Raw genomic sequence first — 16,714 nt, forward strand, 5'->3', positions numbered from 1 at the left:
GGACAAGGAACTTACTGCTAATTGTCTCGTTGTAACCCGTACGAAACTCGGGGAGCTGATCCTGGTTGCGATGGTTATTTTGTGGTATGTCTAGGGTGTGCGCTCTTGTAGCAGCAAAAGTCCCTGATTTGTTGTTAAATGGTTTATGGAATGATGTGGGGCTGTAGTGGTCAGCGACAACCTGTAAAGTGTGCTGAGGCTTGTGGATCAACGTCTAGGCGTTGTGCCTGTGCGTAGCGCACTATAAATCACTGCGCTTTTTGTTTAATACAAAAAGCAGAGAGGGAGTTGGGTTAAGAAAAGGCAAACATAAAACAGATTCTGTTTCATGAATACATACAAACTAACATCAGTTTCTGTTGACAAGAAGTGTCTATCAAGCATTTACCGATTTGACTCAGTCTAGCTTTTTCTTTTTTTATGAATAAAATCTGTAACAAACTGCTACAAGCTATACTAGTTAATTTCAATGCCAAAACATGCAGCACTATTATAACGTGCAGAAATGTACCAAATGTCACATATTTTATCACGACAAGATTCTAAAAATAGTGGATATCAAATAAATTTGCCTTCACACATTTACCCTGCAAAAGCATACTCACAATAATCTGAGCATTCTCAATGAAAAAGTTATTATTCTGGCTACATATAATTCTGTTACACTGCCTCAAGGCAGTATTAAGGATTTCATTTAAAGATGAGTTTAACGGTGTTCATAAATGGTCCACATACAGTGCACGGTTTGTCCTTTTATTTTCGAAGGGACACAGCATTAAAACGGATGGAGCTAGATGGGAGGCAAATTGCATTTTTGATTCATTTTCAGGAACAAATCTTTGAAAGGTAGGAGTAGGACAAGCTCTGGTATAAAAAGGGGAACAGGAGCCAGTTCCAGGTGGGGGGGGGGGAGGGGCTGTCCATATCTTATACTGTAAGAGTTTGTCCTATTTTGATTATTTTTCACATTTTTCACCTATTGTCATCAAAAATACAAATAATTAGCATCTCCCAGCACAATAGAGGCCGTCAGCGTGACGTCATATGCCGCCATCTTGTGGGTATGGTCGTTCGATCTCCATGCGTGAGCAGCAAAATCACCGCGTTGAGGCGCGATAACAGCTGCGTCGCAAGCTGCGCCCTGCGCGTAGTGTCCGACGCATGAACACACAGATCATTTGTACCCACAAGATGGCGAAAGGCTGACGGCCTCTATCTGATGTCTGTCCATAGGCCAAACACTTGTGTGTTTTTTTTAATCAAATTTGCATAAGTCTATGGCTGTAACTCCTTTTGAGCCCAAACTTCATTATCATTAGTAGCAGACATCTTTTGTAACAAAATTACAAAAATGTAAGATTCTGAAAATATTGGACTCGACTACGTCTCGTCCAAAATTTTAAAACTTATAAATAGCTCAACCAATAAATTTGTGCACTGGGTTCACACCATCCAATATTATATCAGTATAGGCCTACATAATAAATTGGTGCAAAAAGTGTCCAACTTCTCTGTGTACTGGGTAATATTTGGTTTTTTTAAAGGAATTAAGTAGGGTAGTCTAAATTAAATTAAAACCTAATGAGGACAATGGAATAAAGGGGACTATTTGTTGTTTTTCAAATACCTAGCCAAACAATTAGCTACATGTACATGTTTAACTAAAACTACTTTAATTTGGTTTCCATTGTGATGAATTGACATTTAGTGTGTGTTTGCCCGACTGGATCTACCATATGTTTGACTTGACATTTCAAAACCTGATGTTCAACAAGTATATTTAGAGAATGCGGGTATTGTTTACTAGCCTCTGCAATGTATGCATCATCTCATACCACAGAGGATGTCATTATTGTATGAAAACATATATCAATTGCAAGTGCCATACTGCCCAGGGATGGGTTCTCCCCATTTGATGGTATACCGGTATGTGTCAACAATTTGTGGTGCATTTTCTGGAATTGGTGTATAGCGATGCCATGTCCATTTCGCCATTTTGAGGTGGTATCAGCTGAGACAACAGGGCCCAAACTGCATGAAGTGGGCACACAACTTTTTGGCTAGTTTTACCATAACAGCACCCCAATTTGATCAAAATTGGGTGCTTTCGTGAACAGTAGTAATGGGTCGTAAAATTTACTTCTAAATAGGTATAGAGAAAGTCAAATTCCAGAGTCCATATGGCCTATCCCTGTAAAATCTTTCTTGAAGACCCCTCCCCTACACACATACACAGTCACACCCTACCCCCACACGCATTGTTTATGGTTATCACATTTTAGTCTGAAATTCTGGAGTTTTTGAAAATACATTGTATAGGGTCCCTCATGATTATACCGTGAAGGCCTTAATATTAACAAAGAAAGTTAATAATTAAATTCAAAAGGTACAAACACATACGAATACAAAACAAAATTCAAATGGTCAAGACAGGAAGGTTATAATGGTCCTGGATCTGTAAACACTCAATAGCACTGCGTGTACACATGGATTTGTTTAATGCATTTCATTATCAATGTATTTATAATAATTAAAAACTAAAAGCAATTATTTTTTAGCTTTTCTTTGTCCTACACTGTTTTCTTCTCTTTTCCTTTTTGCTCCTTTCCTATACTGCTATTATCACCAAAAACAACAAACGCTCTACAAAAATACACCTTACAAAACGTATGAACTCTTCTAAATTGTGTTGCTAGAGTTTAACATTTCAAAGATGCATGCCTAGCTACCGACATAAAACATTAATACATAGTGCCTCAGTTTTATCCCATAAGAACTCTGTCGGTGGAGGTCTCATATTTCAAGAATGTCTACAACATCTCTCCAGAATCACATATGTGCTGACAGCCCTCTTCATCTACACTATTATCATGGGGGAGCACACTCTACAACAAGAGCACCAATGGCGCTGTGGCTCTGTGCTTTATGGTGACAGTGAAAGTCGAATGTGCAACAGGTGAAATCATTTGAGTATATGTGACATATATTACATTCAATGGGTACATCTGGTCGGTTGGTAGCTATCTCATGTGCAGAGCATACAATGATACATCAATCAATTTTGGGAATTACTATTTAGCCACATGAATCGAAACGGGTGGAATTGGATGGAAAAGGGTCCAAATGGGTCTAAACTAATGAAAATGTATCAAAATAGGCCTATATGTCAAGAATAGTGTTAGTCTGAGTAAGGATTTGGCTCTAATTGGTGACTACCCACCAAGTTTCAGACTAAATACAACAGTCAGAGATGTCACAAGCTGACCCAAAAAATCCTGAACTTGCTAAGCATAGCGAAGCGGAACTCTTGCCCAGCACGGCCGGGGGTCCCCTTAAGGGTCCCCGGTGGGGTCCAGATGGTTTTTGCACATTTAGCACCACAGGAATGGCCATTTCAGAGGGCACCAAGGCGGTTCTCGAACCACGAGTCTCGTTTGCTTTTGTGACCGCCTGCTTTTATGATAACTTTTGGTAGAGAGGTAAATGAATTTGGCGGTTATCGGCTGGGCACGAATATCTGGCTGATGGTAACTGTACCCACCAAGTTTCATGCCCATGCAACAGTTTTTACTAATATGACCTCAGATGACCCCTGGTGGCCCTGAAATGACCCTCAAAAATATTGGCTCTAAATGTTGACTGTACCCCCGTGCTAAGTTTCATGCCCATATGACAGTTTTACTAATTTGACCTCAGATGACCCCTGGTGGCCTCAAAATGACCTTCCAAAAATGTGGCTTGAAATGTTGACTGTACCCACCAAGTTTCATGCCCATACGACAGTTTTACTAATTTGACCTCAGATGACCCTGGTGACTCGAAATGACCTTCCAAATATTTGGTTTTAAATGTTGACTGTACCCACCAAGTTTCACGCATATCGGCAGTTTTACTAATTTGACCTCAGATGACCCCTGGTGACCCGAAATGACCTTCCAAAATTTGGCTTTAAATGTTGACTATACCCACCAAGTTTCATGCCCATCCGACAGTTTTTACTAATTTGACCTCAGATGACCCCTGATAACCTCAAAATGACCTTCCAAAAATTTGGCTTTAAATGTTGACTGTACCCACCAAGTTTCATGCCCATCCGACAGTTTTTACTAATTTGACCTCAGATGACCCCGAAATGACCTTTCAAAAATTTGGCTTGAAATGTTGACTGTACCCACCAAGTTTCATGCCCATACGACAGTTTTTACTAATTTGACCTCAGATGACCCTGGTGACCCCAAAATGACCTTGAAAAATTTGGCTTTAAATAGCCGAGGTTCAGGGGCCCACCTTACAAATTTGCAATCAAATTTGGCAATACCAAAGAACTATTTCATCAAAGTAATAAATCAAAACAAAAAGATGCTTCCTTTACGAGTTATCACTCATTGAAAGTGCTACTTTGCTATACTTTACATGGAAAGCGACTATCTTAAAGTCGTCATATTTCCTTAATTACATGACCGATCAAGCTGTTATTTGGATATGTGATGCACAGTTGAAAATTAATTATTAAAAGATTTGGTGATCTCAGTTGACCTTTGACCTTTTATGTCCAGATGGTTTTTGCACATTTAGCACGACAGGGAAGGCCATTTCAGAGGGTCACGAGGCGGTTCTCGAACCACGAGTCTCGTTTGCTTTTGTGACCGCCTGCTTTTTTTAAGCGATAACTTTTGGTAGAGAGGTAAATGAATTTGGCGGTTATCGGCTGGGCACGATTATCTGGCTGATGGTAACTGTACCCACCAAGTTTCATGCCCATGCAACAGTTTTTACTAATATGACCTCAGATGACCCCTGGTGGCCCTGAAATGACCTTCTAAAAATTTGGCTCTAAATGTTGACTGTACCCCCGTGCTAAGTTTCATGCCCAAATGACAGTTTTACTAATTTGACCTCAGATGACCCTGGTGGCCTCAAAAATGACCTTCCAAAAATGTGGCTTGAAATGTTGACTGTACCCACCAAGTTTCATGCCCATACGACAGTTTTACTAATTTGACCTCAGATGACCCCTGGTGACCCCAAAATGACCTTCCAAAAATTTGGCTTTAAATGTTGACTGTACCCACCAAGTTTCATGCCCATCCGACAGTTTTTACTAATTTGACCTCAGATGACCCCGAAATGACCTTTCAAAAATTTGGCTTGAAATGTTGACTGTACCCACCAAGTTTCATGCCCATACGACAGTTTTTACTAATTTGACCTCAGATGACCCCTGGTGACCCCAAAATGACCTTCGAAAAATTTGGCTTTAAATAGCCGAGGTTCAGGGGCCCACCTTACAAATTTGCAATCAAATTTGGCAATACCAAAGAACTATTTCATCAAAGTAATAAATCAAAACAAAAAGATGCTTCCTTTACGAGTTATCACTCATTGAAAGTGCTACTTTGCTATACTTTACATGGAAAGCGACTATCTTAAAGTCGTCATATTTCCTTAATTACATGACCGATCAAGCTGTTATTTGGATATGTGATGCACAGTTGAAAATTAATTATTAAAAGATTTGGTGATCTCAGTTGACCTTTGACCTTTTATGTCCAGATGGTTTTGCACATTTAGCACCACAGGAAAGGCCATTTCAGAGGGTAACAAGGCGGTTCTCGAACCACGAGTCTCGTTGCTTTTGTGACCGCCTGCTTTTATGCGATAACTTTTGGTAGAGAGGTAAATGAATTTGGCGGTTATCGGCTGGGCACGATTATCTGGCTGATGGTAACTGTACCCACCAAGTTTCATGCCCATGCAACAGTTTTTACTAATATGACCTCAGATGACCCCTGGTGGCCCTGAAATGACCTTCTAAAAATTTGGCTCTAAATGTTGACTGTACCCCCGTGCTAAGTTTCATGCCCAAATGACAGTTTTTACTAATTTGACCTCAGATGACCCCTGGTGGCCTCAAAAATGACCTTCCAAAAATGTGGCTTGAAATGTTGACTGTACCCACCAAGTTTCATGCCCATACGACAGTTTTACTAATTTGACCTCAGATGACCCTGGTGACCCCAAAATGACCTTCCAAAATTTGGCTTTAAATAGCCGGGTTCAGGGGCCCACCTTACAAATTTGCAATCAAATTTGGCAATACCAAAGAACTATTTCATCAAATAAATCAAAAAAAAAAGATGCTTCCTTTACGAGTTATCACTCATTGAAAGTGCTACTTTGCTATACTTTACATGGAAAGCGACTATCATAAAGTCATCATATTTCCTTATTTTCATTACCGATCAAGCTGTTATTTGGATATGTGATGCACAGTTAAAAATTAATTATTAAAAGATTTGGTGACCTCAGTTGACCTTTGATGTGACCTTTGACCTCACGAAATTGGATAAAGAATGTTGCGCTGAAAATCTAATCAGGTCGAGAACCTCTGGCCACGTAACTCCCCACCAAGTTACATCACTGTATCCCATACGGATCTCCAGATAATCTGTTCACAAGGTATTTTGCTTATTACGCATATATTATGCAAATTAGGTACTTAATTACCATATTTTACGCTCAAAATCTAATCAGGTCAAGAACCTCTGGCCCTTCTCCTCACCAAGTTACGTCACTGTACCCCATACGGATCTCCAGATAAGGTGTTCACAAGGGTTTTCTGCTTGATATGCATCAAATACGCATTTAAAATTATGCAAATTAGGTACTTAATTAGCATATTTTGCGCTGAAAATCTAATCACGTCGAGAACATCTGGCCACGCTACTCCCCACCAAGTTACGTCACTGTAGCCCATAAGGATCTCCAGATAAGCTGTTCACAAGGTTTTTTTTGCTTGATACGCATCAAATACGCATAAATTATGCAAATTAGGAACTTAATTAGCATATTTTGCGCTGATAATCTAATCAGGTCGAGAACATCTAGCCACGCTACTCCCCACCAAGTTACGTCACTGTACCCCATACGGATCTCCAGATAAGCTGTTCACAAGGGTTTTTTTCTTTTTTCGCATCAAATACGCATAAATTATGCAAATTAGGAACTTAATTAGCATATTTTGCGCTGATAATCTAATCAGGTCGAGAACATCTGGCCACGCTACTCCCCACCAAGTTACGTCACTGTACCCCATACGGATCTCCAGATAATCTGTTCACAAGGTATTTTGCTTATTACGCATAAATTATGCAAATTAGGTACTTAATTACCATATTTTGCGCCGACTGAACCTACCAAGTTTCATGCCCATATGACAGTTTTACTAATTTGACCGCAGCTGACCCCGAAATGACCTTCCAAAAATTTGACTCAATGTCGACTGTATCCAGCCTATTTTTGAGCCTATAGTAAAAGATGAAACTTTGCAACTTGCAATCAATGATTTCTGAAACCACTAATTTCAGTCACATTTGATTTCAATTATTATTATTATTATGTACATTATTATGTTCATTATCCAACATTATTTTGACCTTTTCTATTACTGCCACCCCCCCCCCTAATGACCATGTGAATTATTCATTCATAACTGTGACGACCTTGAGACCATCCAATCAGAACAGATCAGAATCAATCAATACGCCATAGGTCATGACCTCCTGATTGTAAACAAGCAAGCTGCTGCAGTCCAAAATCATGGCGAGATCGGGGACCATCTACGTAACATCGATCAAATAAACCTTGGTCTTGAATTTCTTAAGAAGTCCTGGCCTAAAACATGTTGTTTTTCAAGAGAAAACATATCAATCTTTAATATTCTGAATTATAAAATTGTTGTGCAAAGTGGAACATCATTTATTTAGACTGTTTTTGCTATGGAAAAATACGGAAATTGTTCAATATTGCGAAGTGGGGTAAAGTAAAATCTCATTGAAAATATATTATAATTTTCCCTCAGAATCATGTCCACAATGATTAAATTGACTTTTTAAAACTATATTCTAACAAAACTACAATGAGTGTGATGAAATACGAACATTTTTCATGACTTTCGGTCCGTGTTTTGCACACAAATTGAGGTCACAAAAATATGTGCACTTGCGCAAGGAAAAATAGTCCACTAGGAAATTCATTTACCGATTCATTAGTTCAGATTTATTCAAGATTCAGACATGTTCTTGACCATTTTTGACATTCCTCAACTATTTCTTTATTTAAATTGTAAAGAAATAGTTTTAAAAAGTTATGAAATAGTAAATAACTTCCGAATCTGAACTGAATCTTAAGAAATTACCCTCCGTTGGTTTCCGTCACTTTTACGCAACTTAAATTATACAGACCAAAATAATCTCTAGCACACACGGGGTACCACAAAACAACTCGTTCATCGTGGCTTTTTTACCAAAAAATCACATTTTATGGACAGTATTTGAAATCTACCTGGAGTGCAATCGATTAAATAATAAATAAGCAAAATTTAGAAACAAATTTCAAGACCAAATATCAAACAGACAAACATCCTTAGCATAAAAACCAACGCCCGAATTGGCTATCTAATTCTTGCGATCAGTTAGGCCCTTTTAGCTTCGCTCAGAGCCAATAAAATGACCTAAAATGCTGAGAATACATGCCAATGATAAGCAGCTCTAGAGGGCTCTCTTCACTTTCATTACAATGTTGATATAGCTTTTTTGGATGTCTTCAGAGGGCACACTCACAATCACAATACTGTCTCATGCCATCACTGACAGGATTTGACATAATTGCAGATTTGTTTGTCTGCTCTTAGACCCTAGAAATTATTCTAGGGTCTGTGTGGCATGCTCTTTCTTATTATTCACCTGTCTTTTCAGGTCAAGGTAATGAACATTTTACCTTAAAAAAGTAAGAACCACAACTCGTAGCTTATGTTATGTTATGTTCAGATTTTATGCCAAAGTTGACAGCTATACACTGGGCCATATGGAAGAACAGGGGAATACTTAAATTTTCCCCTGAATATGGACCCAGTATAAAGAAGAAATAAACAAACAAAGGTTAAATAAATAATAAATTTTGATATTTATATAGCGCCTTACCACAGATCACAGAGTGTTCAAAGTGCTATAATTTCACTGCCATGGTGAATCATCACAATCAGATCGCATCAATTAGGCATTGTGCAGCCGGAATAGCGCAAACCTATCCGCACTTAGATTGTAACATCCACCATTTATCTGTGCAGCTCGCCAAATTCCATTGGGTGAAGGAAGTTTTTGTTAACCAAACAACTAAAAATGGATTTTTTGAAAGCAGGAGGAAACCGAAGATCCCGGAGAAAACCTGCAAGAGCAGGGGCTATTTTAACGTGCCTCACCGTCACGTTCGTGCAATGAGATAAAAGTGTTGATGAAGTAGAGTGCGTTTCAAAAATTAAAAATTGATATTTTTACCTAAATGTGACCGTAAGAAAGGCTCTACCATTGTCTACTATTAAAGCATATCTACACGAATGGTTAATTGTCACAGCACGAATATTTTATCTTGTCACGTACGTGACAGTGAGGCACGTTAAAATAGCCCCTGTGCAAGAGTGAGCATGGAATCGGAATAAACCAAGTGCACATGAGTCCTTGGGCCGCGACTGGGCTTAAACCCGGTGCAAAGCGAGGGAACTACCGCTGCACTAACTCGCCCTCTTCATTAATTTACAACCATAGCAATAGGTGAAAACAATTTTTGAATATACCACGCTGCACTGGTATGTTCATGCGGTACCTCTGCATTGAACCATATCATGCTGATCACTCGCACAAAGATTAGTATCTTTGAAAAGACCGGTATTGTATTCAATCTATGACTGCAGACATACACATGAGTTCAACCTGCTTGTTGGAATTGTTAAAGGATGTGTCCGGCAATCACAACATTATGCCTTATATGTTAGAAAAATAATTATCAAGCACGAATCACATGGCTTTATTTAAAACAAATTCATATTGACCATAAAAACAAATAAAAACAGCCAGCTTTCAACACGCGATATATTCAAAACTCCCGCGCCAAAATTGTCCAGTGCAATGACGTCATGGTTACTTGTGCTCAATTGTTGTCAGCCTTCATTGTATAACGGGGACGTCATTGCACTGGACAATTTCGGCACCCGGGAATTTTGAATATCGCGTGTTGAGAGACGGCTGTATTAATTCGTTTTTATGGTCAATATGAGTTTGTTTCAAATAAAACCATGTGATTCGTACTTGATAATTAATTTTCTATCATATAAGGCATAATGTTGTGATTGCCGGAGTTATCCTTTAATGACTACACCTACACCTATACACACTCGGCAGTCCACGCTTTATAATGCGTGCCGGTTCGAAATTCTGAAAATTGGTGAAAGCGTGGGGTTTAAACTTTTTGGGTAAAAAGCGTGGACTGATATAAAGCGTGGGATTAAAATAAAAAGCGTGGGGCTTCTTCCAACTTACAGTATATTTTTATTGAATGATAAAATAATCATAGTTCCAAGAAAAATCACCAAAACTTGCACACTATGTCGCAAGATAAAATTCCATTTGATGCAGGCTCGCGCTTGTTTACGTGAATCCAGTGCAATGTACACAATAATCCTCCCCGGAAGCGCTGCAAAACACCTACGTCATATGCAAATGTCCGATTTTCCATGACGTGTTATTTTTCTTTACATTGATCGTATATGAGTGGCGTCATTAACATGCATAATTGATTGACCGAAGCAGCACGGAAGAAGTAGGATATAGTCGCTGAACACAGCGTACGTCAAGTTTCATGACAAGAACAACATTTGAACACCATAAAAGTACAGTTATTCATTAAAATGCTTATTTTACAGTGCAGTAGTAATTTTTCACATATAATTTGCATTGTTCACGTAATGTATCAATTAACTTATTGGAGAGAAAAACATCGGACTCGCACATGTGAAATAGGTGCAGAATTCGCGTACTTGATACTTGAACCAAATTAAATGCGACTTTGTCAGTTTACAAATAGCGGAAAAAGCAAAAAGTGGTTGGGGTAAAGAATTTTCAGTATAAAGGGTGCCTCAGTAAAAAGCGTGGGGGTCAGGAATTTTCAGTATAAAGGGTGCCTCAATAAAAAGGGTGGGGGTAAAATAAAAAGGGTGGGAGTCAAACCCCACTGCCGAGTATGCTATAGCTATTTCATAATACCACATTAAATAGTACCAAAACATTAATTTCAGACTTAATTGTCCTATTGTCTAGCCATTTTCAATTATTCCAATAGAGCTATCTGCCAGCATCTGGTGTACTTCCTTCTTTACACAACAATTGAATTTGACAACAGGTGTGATTAATTGCTTCTCTAACAAATTTTAATGACATGCTCAAATAACCAGTTCTGTTTAGTTCCATGATGACAAGCTTCTCCCTCAAATTACTTGGACAATGGTTATCCAAAGTGACCATTCCCCTAAGTCCATTTCACACCAGATATGGACCTCATTTCCAATCAAAATGATGGGAAAACTGCATTGTCATGACCTTTGTTATAATATTGTGTCATTCCGAGAGTTGGAAAAGGAAAAAGAAGTAAAACCAGGAAATTATGTGCTGGAAAATTTCAGCATTTGGAGGAAAATTTATGTTTTTTAATAGAGGAATTTAAGAAATTGTAGGGAAAAATTTAAAACTTAAGGAAACATCCAAAAATATTGATGATGTCCTGTACACGTTTTGTTTGGGGAGGGAGTTAAAGAAGCCTTTGTCAAAAAATGTTGGGTCTGAGGAAGGTCATTTTCAACATTTCAGGATTTCATTCTGGCATGCAGGAAGGGGGATGTTGAGAAACTAACTAAGTTTTAGATCTTCATTATCTTTTGGGTTGGAACCTTATCTTCCCATACTATCGGAAAGTTTCAAAAATCCGAACATTTCAAAAAAATATATATCTACTTACAGCTTGCCCTGAGGATGGATCTATAAAGTCTGCCCAGTATCCAGCACCTTGTAATAGCCTACATATCTCCTCTGCACTGATCATAAACTATTACACAAAAGGACAAAAATGTTGTATTAATAATGGCTTTAAAATAATTGTCCTAAAAATTGTATTTTGTCTTACATTTGACATGATATGCATCCTAAACTCTATTATACAATGTAATGAACTTTCAAGTTATATAGCAGTCTTGTCAGGGCACTGCCATATTCTTATTCCGTAACACTGATTTAATATTGTCATGTTTCTGTAATTTACAAAAAAAGGGAAAATACTCACAATTCCTAGTAATTCTTCCCTTTCTTTTCTACTTCTGCATTCCATGATGTCATGTTATTTTGTGTTCTTTGACATAGTGTAACCACAGTCATTTTTTCTAGTGATTGAGCTGGTACACCAGGAAATAAATCTAAAAAACCTGCAACAAGAAATGAAGCAAATATATTTAGTAAACATACTGAATTCTTTCTAATTAAGGGCTCATATTGAAATACCCTACCACGTTTTCACACAGAAAGCTTGGTCAGGAAAGCGCGCTCCTAATTTACATTGTGTAAGTGGCTAATTGCAGTGTTATAATCACACAGGATTTTAACAAAAGAAGGCTAGCACAGGAAAGCTGCAGGATGGCGCACACCTTCCTGTGTAAGGGAATTTCAAAAAGAGCCCTAAATAAGTCCCCTCTAATAAAAGTCCCAAATATTTTTGTCAACCAAATTGTGATAAATGCTGTGAAAATATCACACAGTACCAGCAGTGTCGAAACAACCACCAATTTCAAGGTATCCATGTGGCGGCAGCCATTGTTAATCAACAATGTTTACAGCATTTGTAGGAATTCTGTATTATATATGGAGCACCGCAGCACTGACAGATGGTACTTTCAATGTTTTTAATGGGAATTAACATTGTAAAAAAGACCTCTAATCAATACACTCAATTTTGGAAAATGTAACACCCCAGGGGCATTAATTAGAGAGAATGCAGGTATATGATATATTGCCCAGGTATCAAGGGTGAAATTAAGCATGAGACGGGAGCCGCTTGGCCCCCAGAAACTCTGCAATGGCCCCTGGTACCATCTCATTTGTAGTTGACCAGGGGACATTTTTCTCACAAAACTGGCCCCCTGGATATTGAACTAAAAAGTATCAAATTCAAAGCAAATATAGTGCTTATTTAACCCATCCAGCATATCTTTATTTTTATTGGCCCCTTGGTAAATGGAAGTGGCCCTTGATTTCTTCAAATTTTGGTGAACCAGGGGGTACTTTTTTTGCCGAAGTGGCCCCTGGTTCAAGCTCTCTTATTTTCACCCTTGCCAGGTATCTGTCATGTTTATACGTGATTTAAACTAGGCCCCTGTTAGAAGTTTTAAAATTATTAAAGGAATGATAAGCTAGAAGTTTGACTTCCACAATGCACACTGCACAACAAACTTACTCTTCCTAAGTGTATTTGGACATTCCTGTGATATACACTCTAATGCTGATGGGTGATTTTGTAGTGCTTTGTCATCGGCTTCTGGATTTTGTAGTGCTTTATCAACGGCTTCCATTTCAGCATCTTCCGCTTCCTCCTCAGCCTGAAAGAAATGTTAGTGTTTTTAATATGCAAAATGATAATTTGTGTTCATATTCATACTCAATGATTTCAAAATGGATACAAATTCCAATGCATTTTGAAAATTTCGTTCCTTGAGCCCGCCAGAAAATCCCTGGTTTAAACATAACCTAGCAAAATCGATCAAGGTTTAACCCTAACAACCATGCATTGCCTTGGTAACCCACTCCCCCTCCCCAGGTGTATGGTTTTGTATGTGTGGTAGGTTTAGGGTTATTGAAGACGATTACATTTTTAAAAAGGCAAAACGCAACCATGCATACCTCAGCTGCTGCGTCCAAAAACTGACTTAGCACTATTGTATGCCTATCCTGAGGTGTAAGACATGTAAGTACATCTGGCAATCTTCTTGGAGTCACTGGTGCTGAATTCTGTGGGTGAGGATACAGGTTGCTGGCAACACCTACATTACCAGTAAGGGGAAAGCGTGGATCCTTATTGGCCAAAGGTCCTAGTGATGGATCTGGCAACAGTACATGGGGGATTTCTGTTGAAAAAATATATAATATTTTAATGTTTTGTTAAAACATGTGACATGATCTGGTCGGCTGGTCCATTCACACCAAAGTCAGCAATTTTGAAATTTGAGTACTTATTACCATTTCTAACTTGCTTAATTTATGTTTACTGAAACAATCCCCACAGTCCCCTGACATATTTGGTTACATTTTGCAAAGTTATGAACTTTTTAAGTTCAGTTTTCTTAAACACTCCACCGCCCCTCCCTGTAGGGCTCAAGCATCAACATCTCAGTGTGTATGCATTAGCATGTCAAATATCTCTCTCAACAAATAGTGTGCAGTTATTAACCTATCAATGTGACACAATCTGGTCCTTGGGGGCCAAAGGCGGAAAATATGAAATGAGATAAAGGCAAAACTATGGAGCAAAAAACAATAAAATACATTAAGAAAATAGACATCACAAAACTTCATAACTTTAGAACGAAGTATGCTAGACATTTGGTGTTTTCAGTATATGATAGCCTAATGTTTTTATAAGGTTAAAATCATAGTAACTCAATTTTCAAACATGCCTCCTTTGGCCCCCATGGACCAGATCGTGTCACAAATATAAACTGATATAAAGTTTCAGTCATCACCTGCGTACCTCCTTCATGCACAAATTTAAACTGTGTGAGTAACATAGCACCTACAGAAATGTTGCCCTCTGGGGAGTTCTGCATTTGCTGATGCACACCGACATCGCCCGGTTAATAATTACATTATACAGCAGAGATACTGAAATGAATACCCGGGATCGATACATGTGAATGTGCTATGCACGATTTGATATTCAGACGATAAATCTTTGGATACCGGGGTAGAAAATTATGAATATCTCCCGTAATTGATTTAGTCTAAAGAAGCCAGATTTTGTTCCTTGCACTTGAATTTATGTGTTCAACGGATATGATAGTCGTTAGCTAGCGTCTTGAGAAAGAAGCGTGCGTCTTGAACTCAAAAATATTCTGATTTTATATGTGCCAAACTATATCGCAGCGTAGGCTAGCTGCACTCGCTCCCGTGGAGGCAGTCTAAAAGCAGATGACGATTGACCTCATCATGGCATATATACATGCTCACTCACACACAGAGAGGTCAATTACCAGGCTATTGTCAGTAGCCTTAGTCGGATGTCCCTCGGCTCATTATGCGTCGGAACAAAATGGCCATGCGTGGCTGTGGATTCAACCTACCATGGCGAATTCTGCCATGAAGATATCGAGGCGATGACACTGTGTGATGTACATGCCCTGTTTATTGAGTACTCAGTAAAAGAACTGGGTCACAAAATGCTACATACAGTCCAGTGAGATACCAAAGTTTTATGGCTAAACCTTACTATGGATTAGAACTAGTTTACTTGATAAAAAGAAGACTCAATTACACTTGGAAAATTGAACCAGTCAATATGGATTGCCCACCACTTTAGTCTACGGTTATCTCTCAAGTAGTGAGGCTGGCTGGCTTACTCACTAGGCCTGTTATCGACTGTCGTATGTGTCGTATTATCGTCGATATGACCCTAAATCCGACATGTTAAAATAAATTGTGCTTTTACGAAACAAAAAAAATGAAATTTCCATGTTATTTTGTCCGAATAAGCTTACCGTACGATCATGTTTTCATCGGAAAGTCAAAAATTACCTCCCGAAGTTCACCCGAACCCTGAAGTAGAACGAACCAGGAAGTACATTGTATGTTTACACCTGAAGTCGGCAATCGTAACGTATATCGGCGTGATTTAAGCTTATCTATCAACTTTTTTTCAGCATTTTTAAATCTCATTTCGACATGTGTCGATTGTCGTATTTTTTCCCAGACGAAGTGTTGAATTAGAAATTATGTGTCGATAACAGGCCTATTACTCACCATCGGTATCTGTATCTTCAGCATCTGAGTATATCTGTCTAGCTCCTCCCTGGTTACATGTAGATAAGTTTGCTCTCTGGAAGACCACTGCTTGAAGGAAGCGTAGACCAGGCATGTATGTCTTTAGCCTCTGACGGGCTAACAGCTAGAGATATCAAAAATATCATAAAAACAATGTATGAATATAAATACTGTAGTCTCATTGAAGAAGCTACATTGCTTCCAGCCAGTTGCACATGTGATTAATGCAATTCTACCAGCCTGGAAGCCAAGTTTGCAAGTCACTGGCTATTTGAAACACACATGCTTACACTGAATCCCCTTGTATGAAAACTAAAAACAAACAAATCAATCAAACAAACCAAAGATAACCAATTCACCATTAGACTACCCCGTAGTCCACTTGCCCATTGTGCATACTCTGGATATTGTATTTAAGCTTAAAACTCTGATTTAATTAATGTGTGCACAATTGATAGATTTTCACATCTGATCTTTTCAGTCACCCTACTCCCTCTGTTTGTTAGCTTCCCAAGTGGACTACTGACATTGGATTGCGGTTTACATGCTTAACACGGCTGTCTATGAGCTTCTATGGATGAGATTGTCGAAATCTGGCCTACTAAAATTGGCGATGATGTAATGCATCTTTAAATGGATCTGGCTTGTGATTGGTCGCCCAGATCTCGTTATGGTTTAAATCCTCCGGTACCTGTCATTACCATTAATAACTACATGGTACACAAGTATGTGGCCCTCGCCGCCTTTGTGTTGTGTACTTGCATGAACGCGTCAGTAAGTCAATGAGCGCGTCTTGTATTTGCTTGCGG

The 16,714-nt window shown here is 38.6% G+C and overlaps 1 protein-coding gene across 1 annotated transcript in view; it reads right to left on the reverse strand.

Moving 5' to 3' along the window:
• The window catches only part of LOC140151036 (cobalamin trafficking protein CblD-like), a 69,112-nt gene that overhangs the window by 41,091 nt on the left and 11,307 nt on the right, over positions 1-16,714 (reverse strand). The window contains 6 exon segments of the mRNA XM_072173228.1: positions 11,845-11,931; positions 12,166-12,191; positions 12,194-12,304; positions 13,330-13,471; positions 13,773-13,996; positions 15,885-16,029. Coding sequence (XP_072029329.1) covers positions 11,845-11,931; positions 12,166-12,191; positions 12,194-12,304; positions 13,330-13,471; positions 13,773-13,996; positions 15,885-16,029 — 735 coding nt within the window.

Source organism: Amphiura filiformis, chromosome 4 (assembly GCF_039555335.1).
Source record: "Amphiura filiformis chromosome 4, Afil_fr2py, whole genome shotgun sequence".
Taxonomy (NCBI): domain Eukaryota; kingdom Metazoa; phylum Echinodermata; class Ophiuroidea; order Amphilepidida; family Amphiuridae; genus Amphiura; species Amphiura filiformis.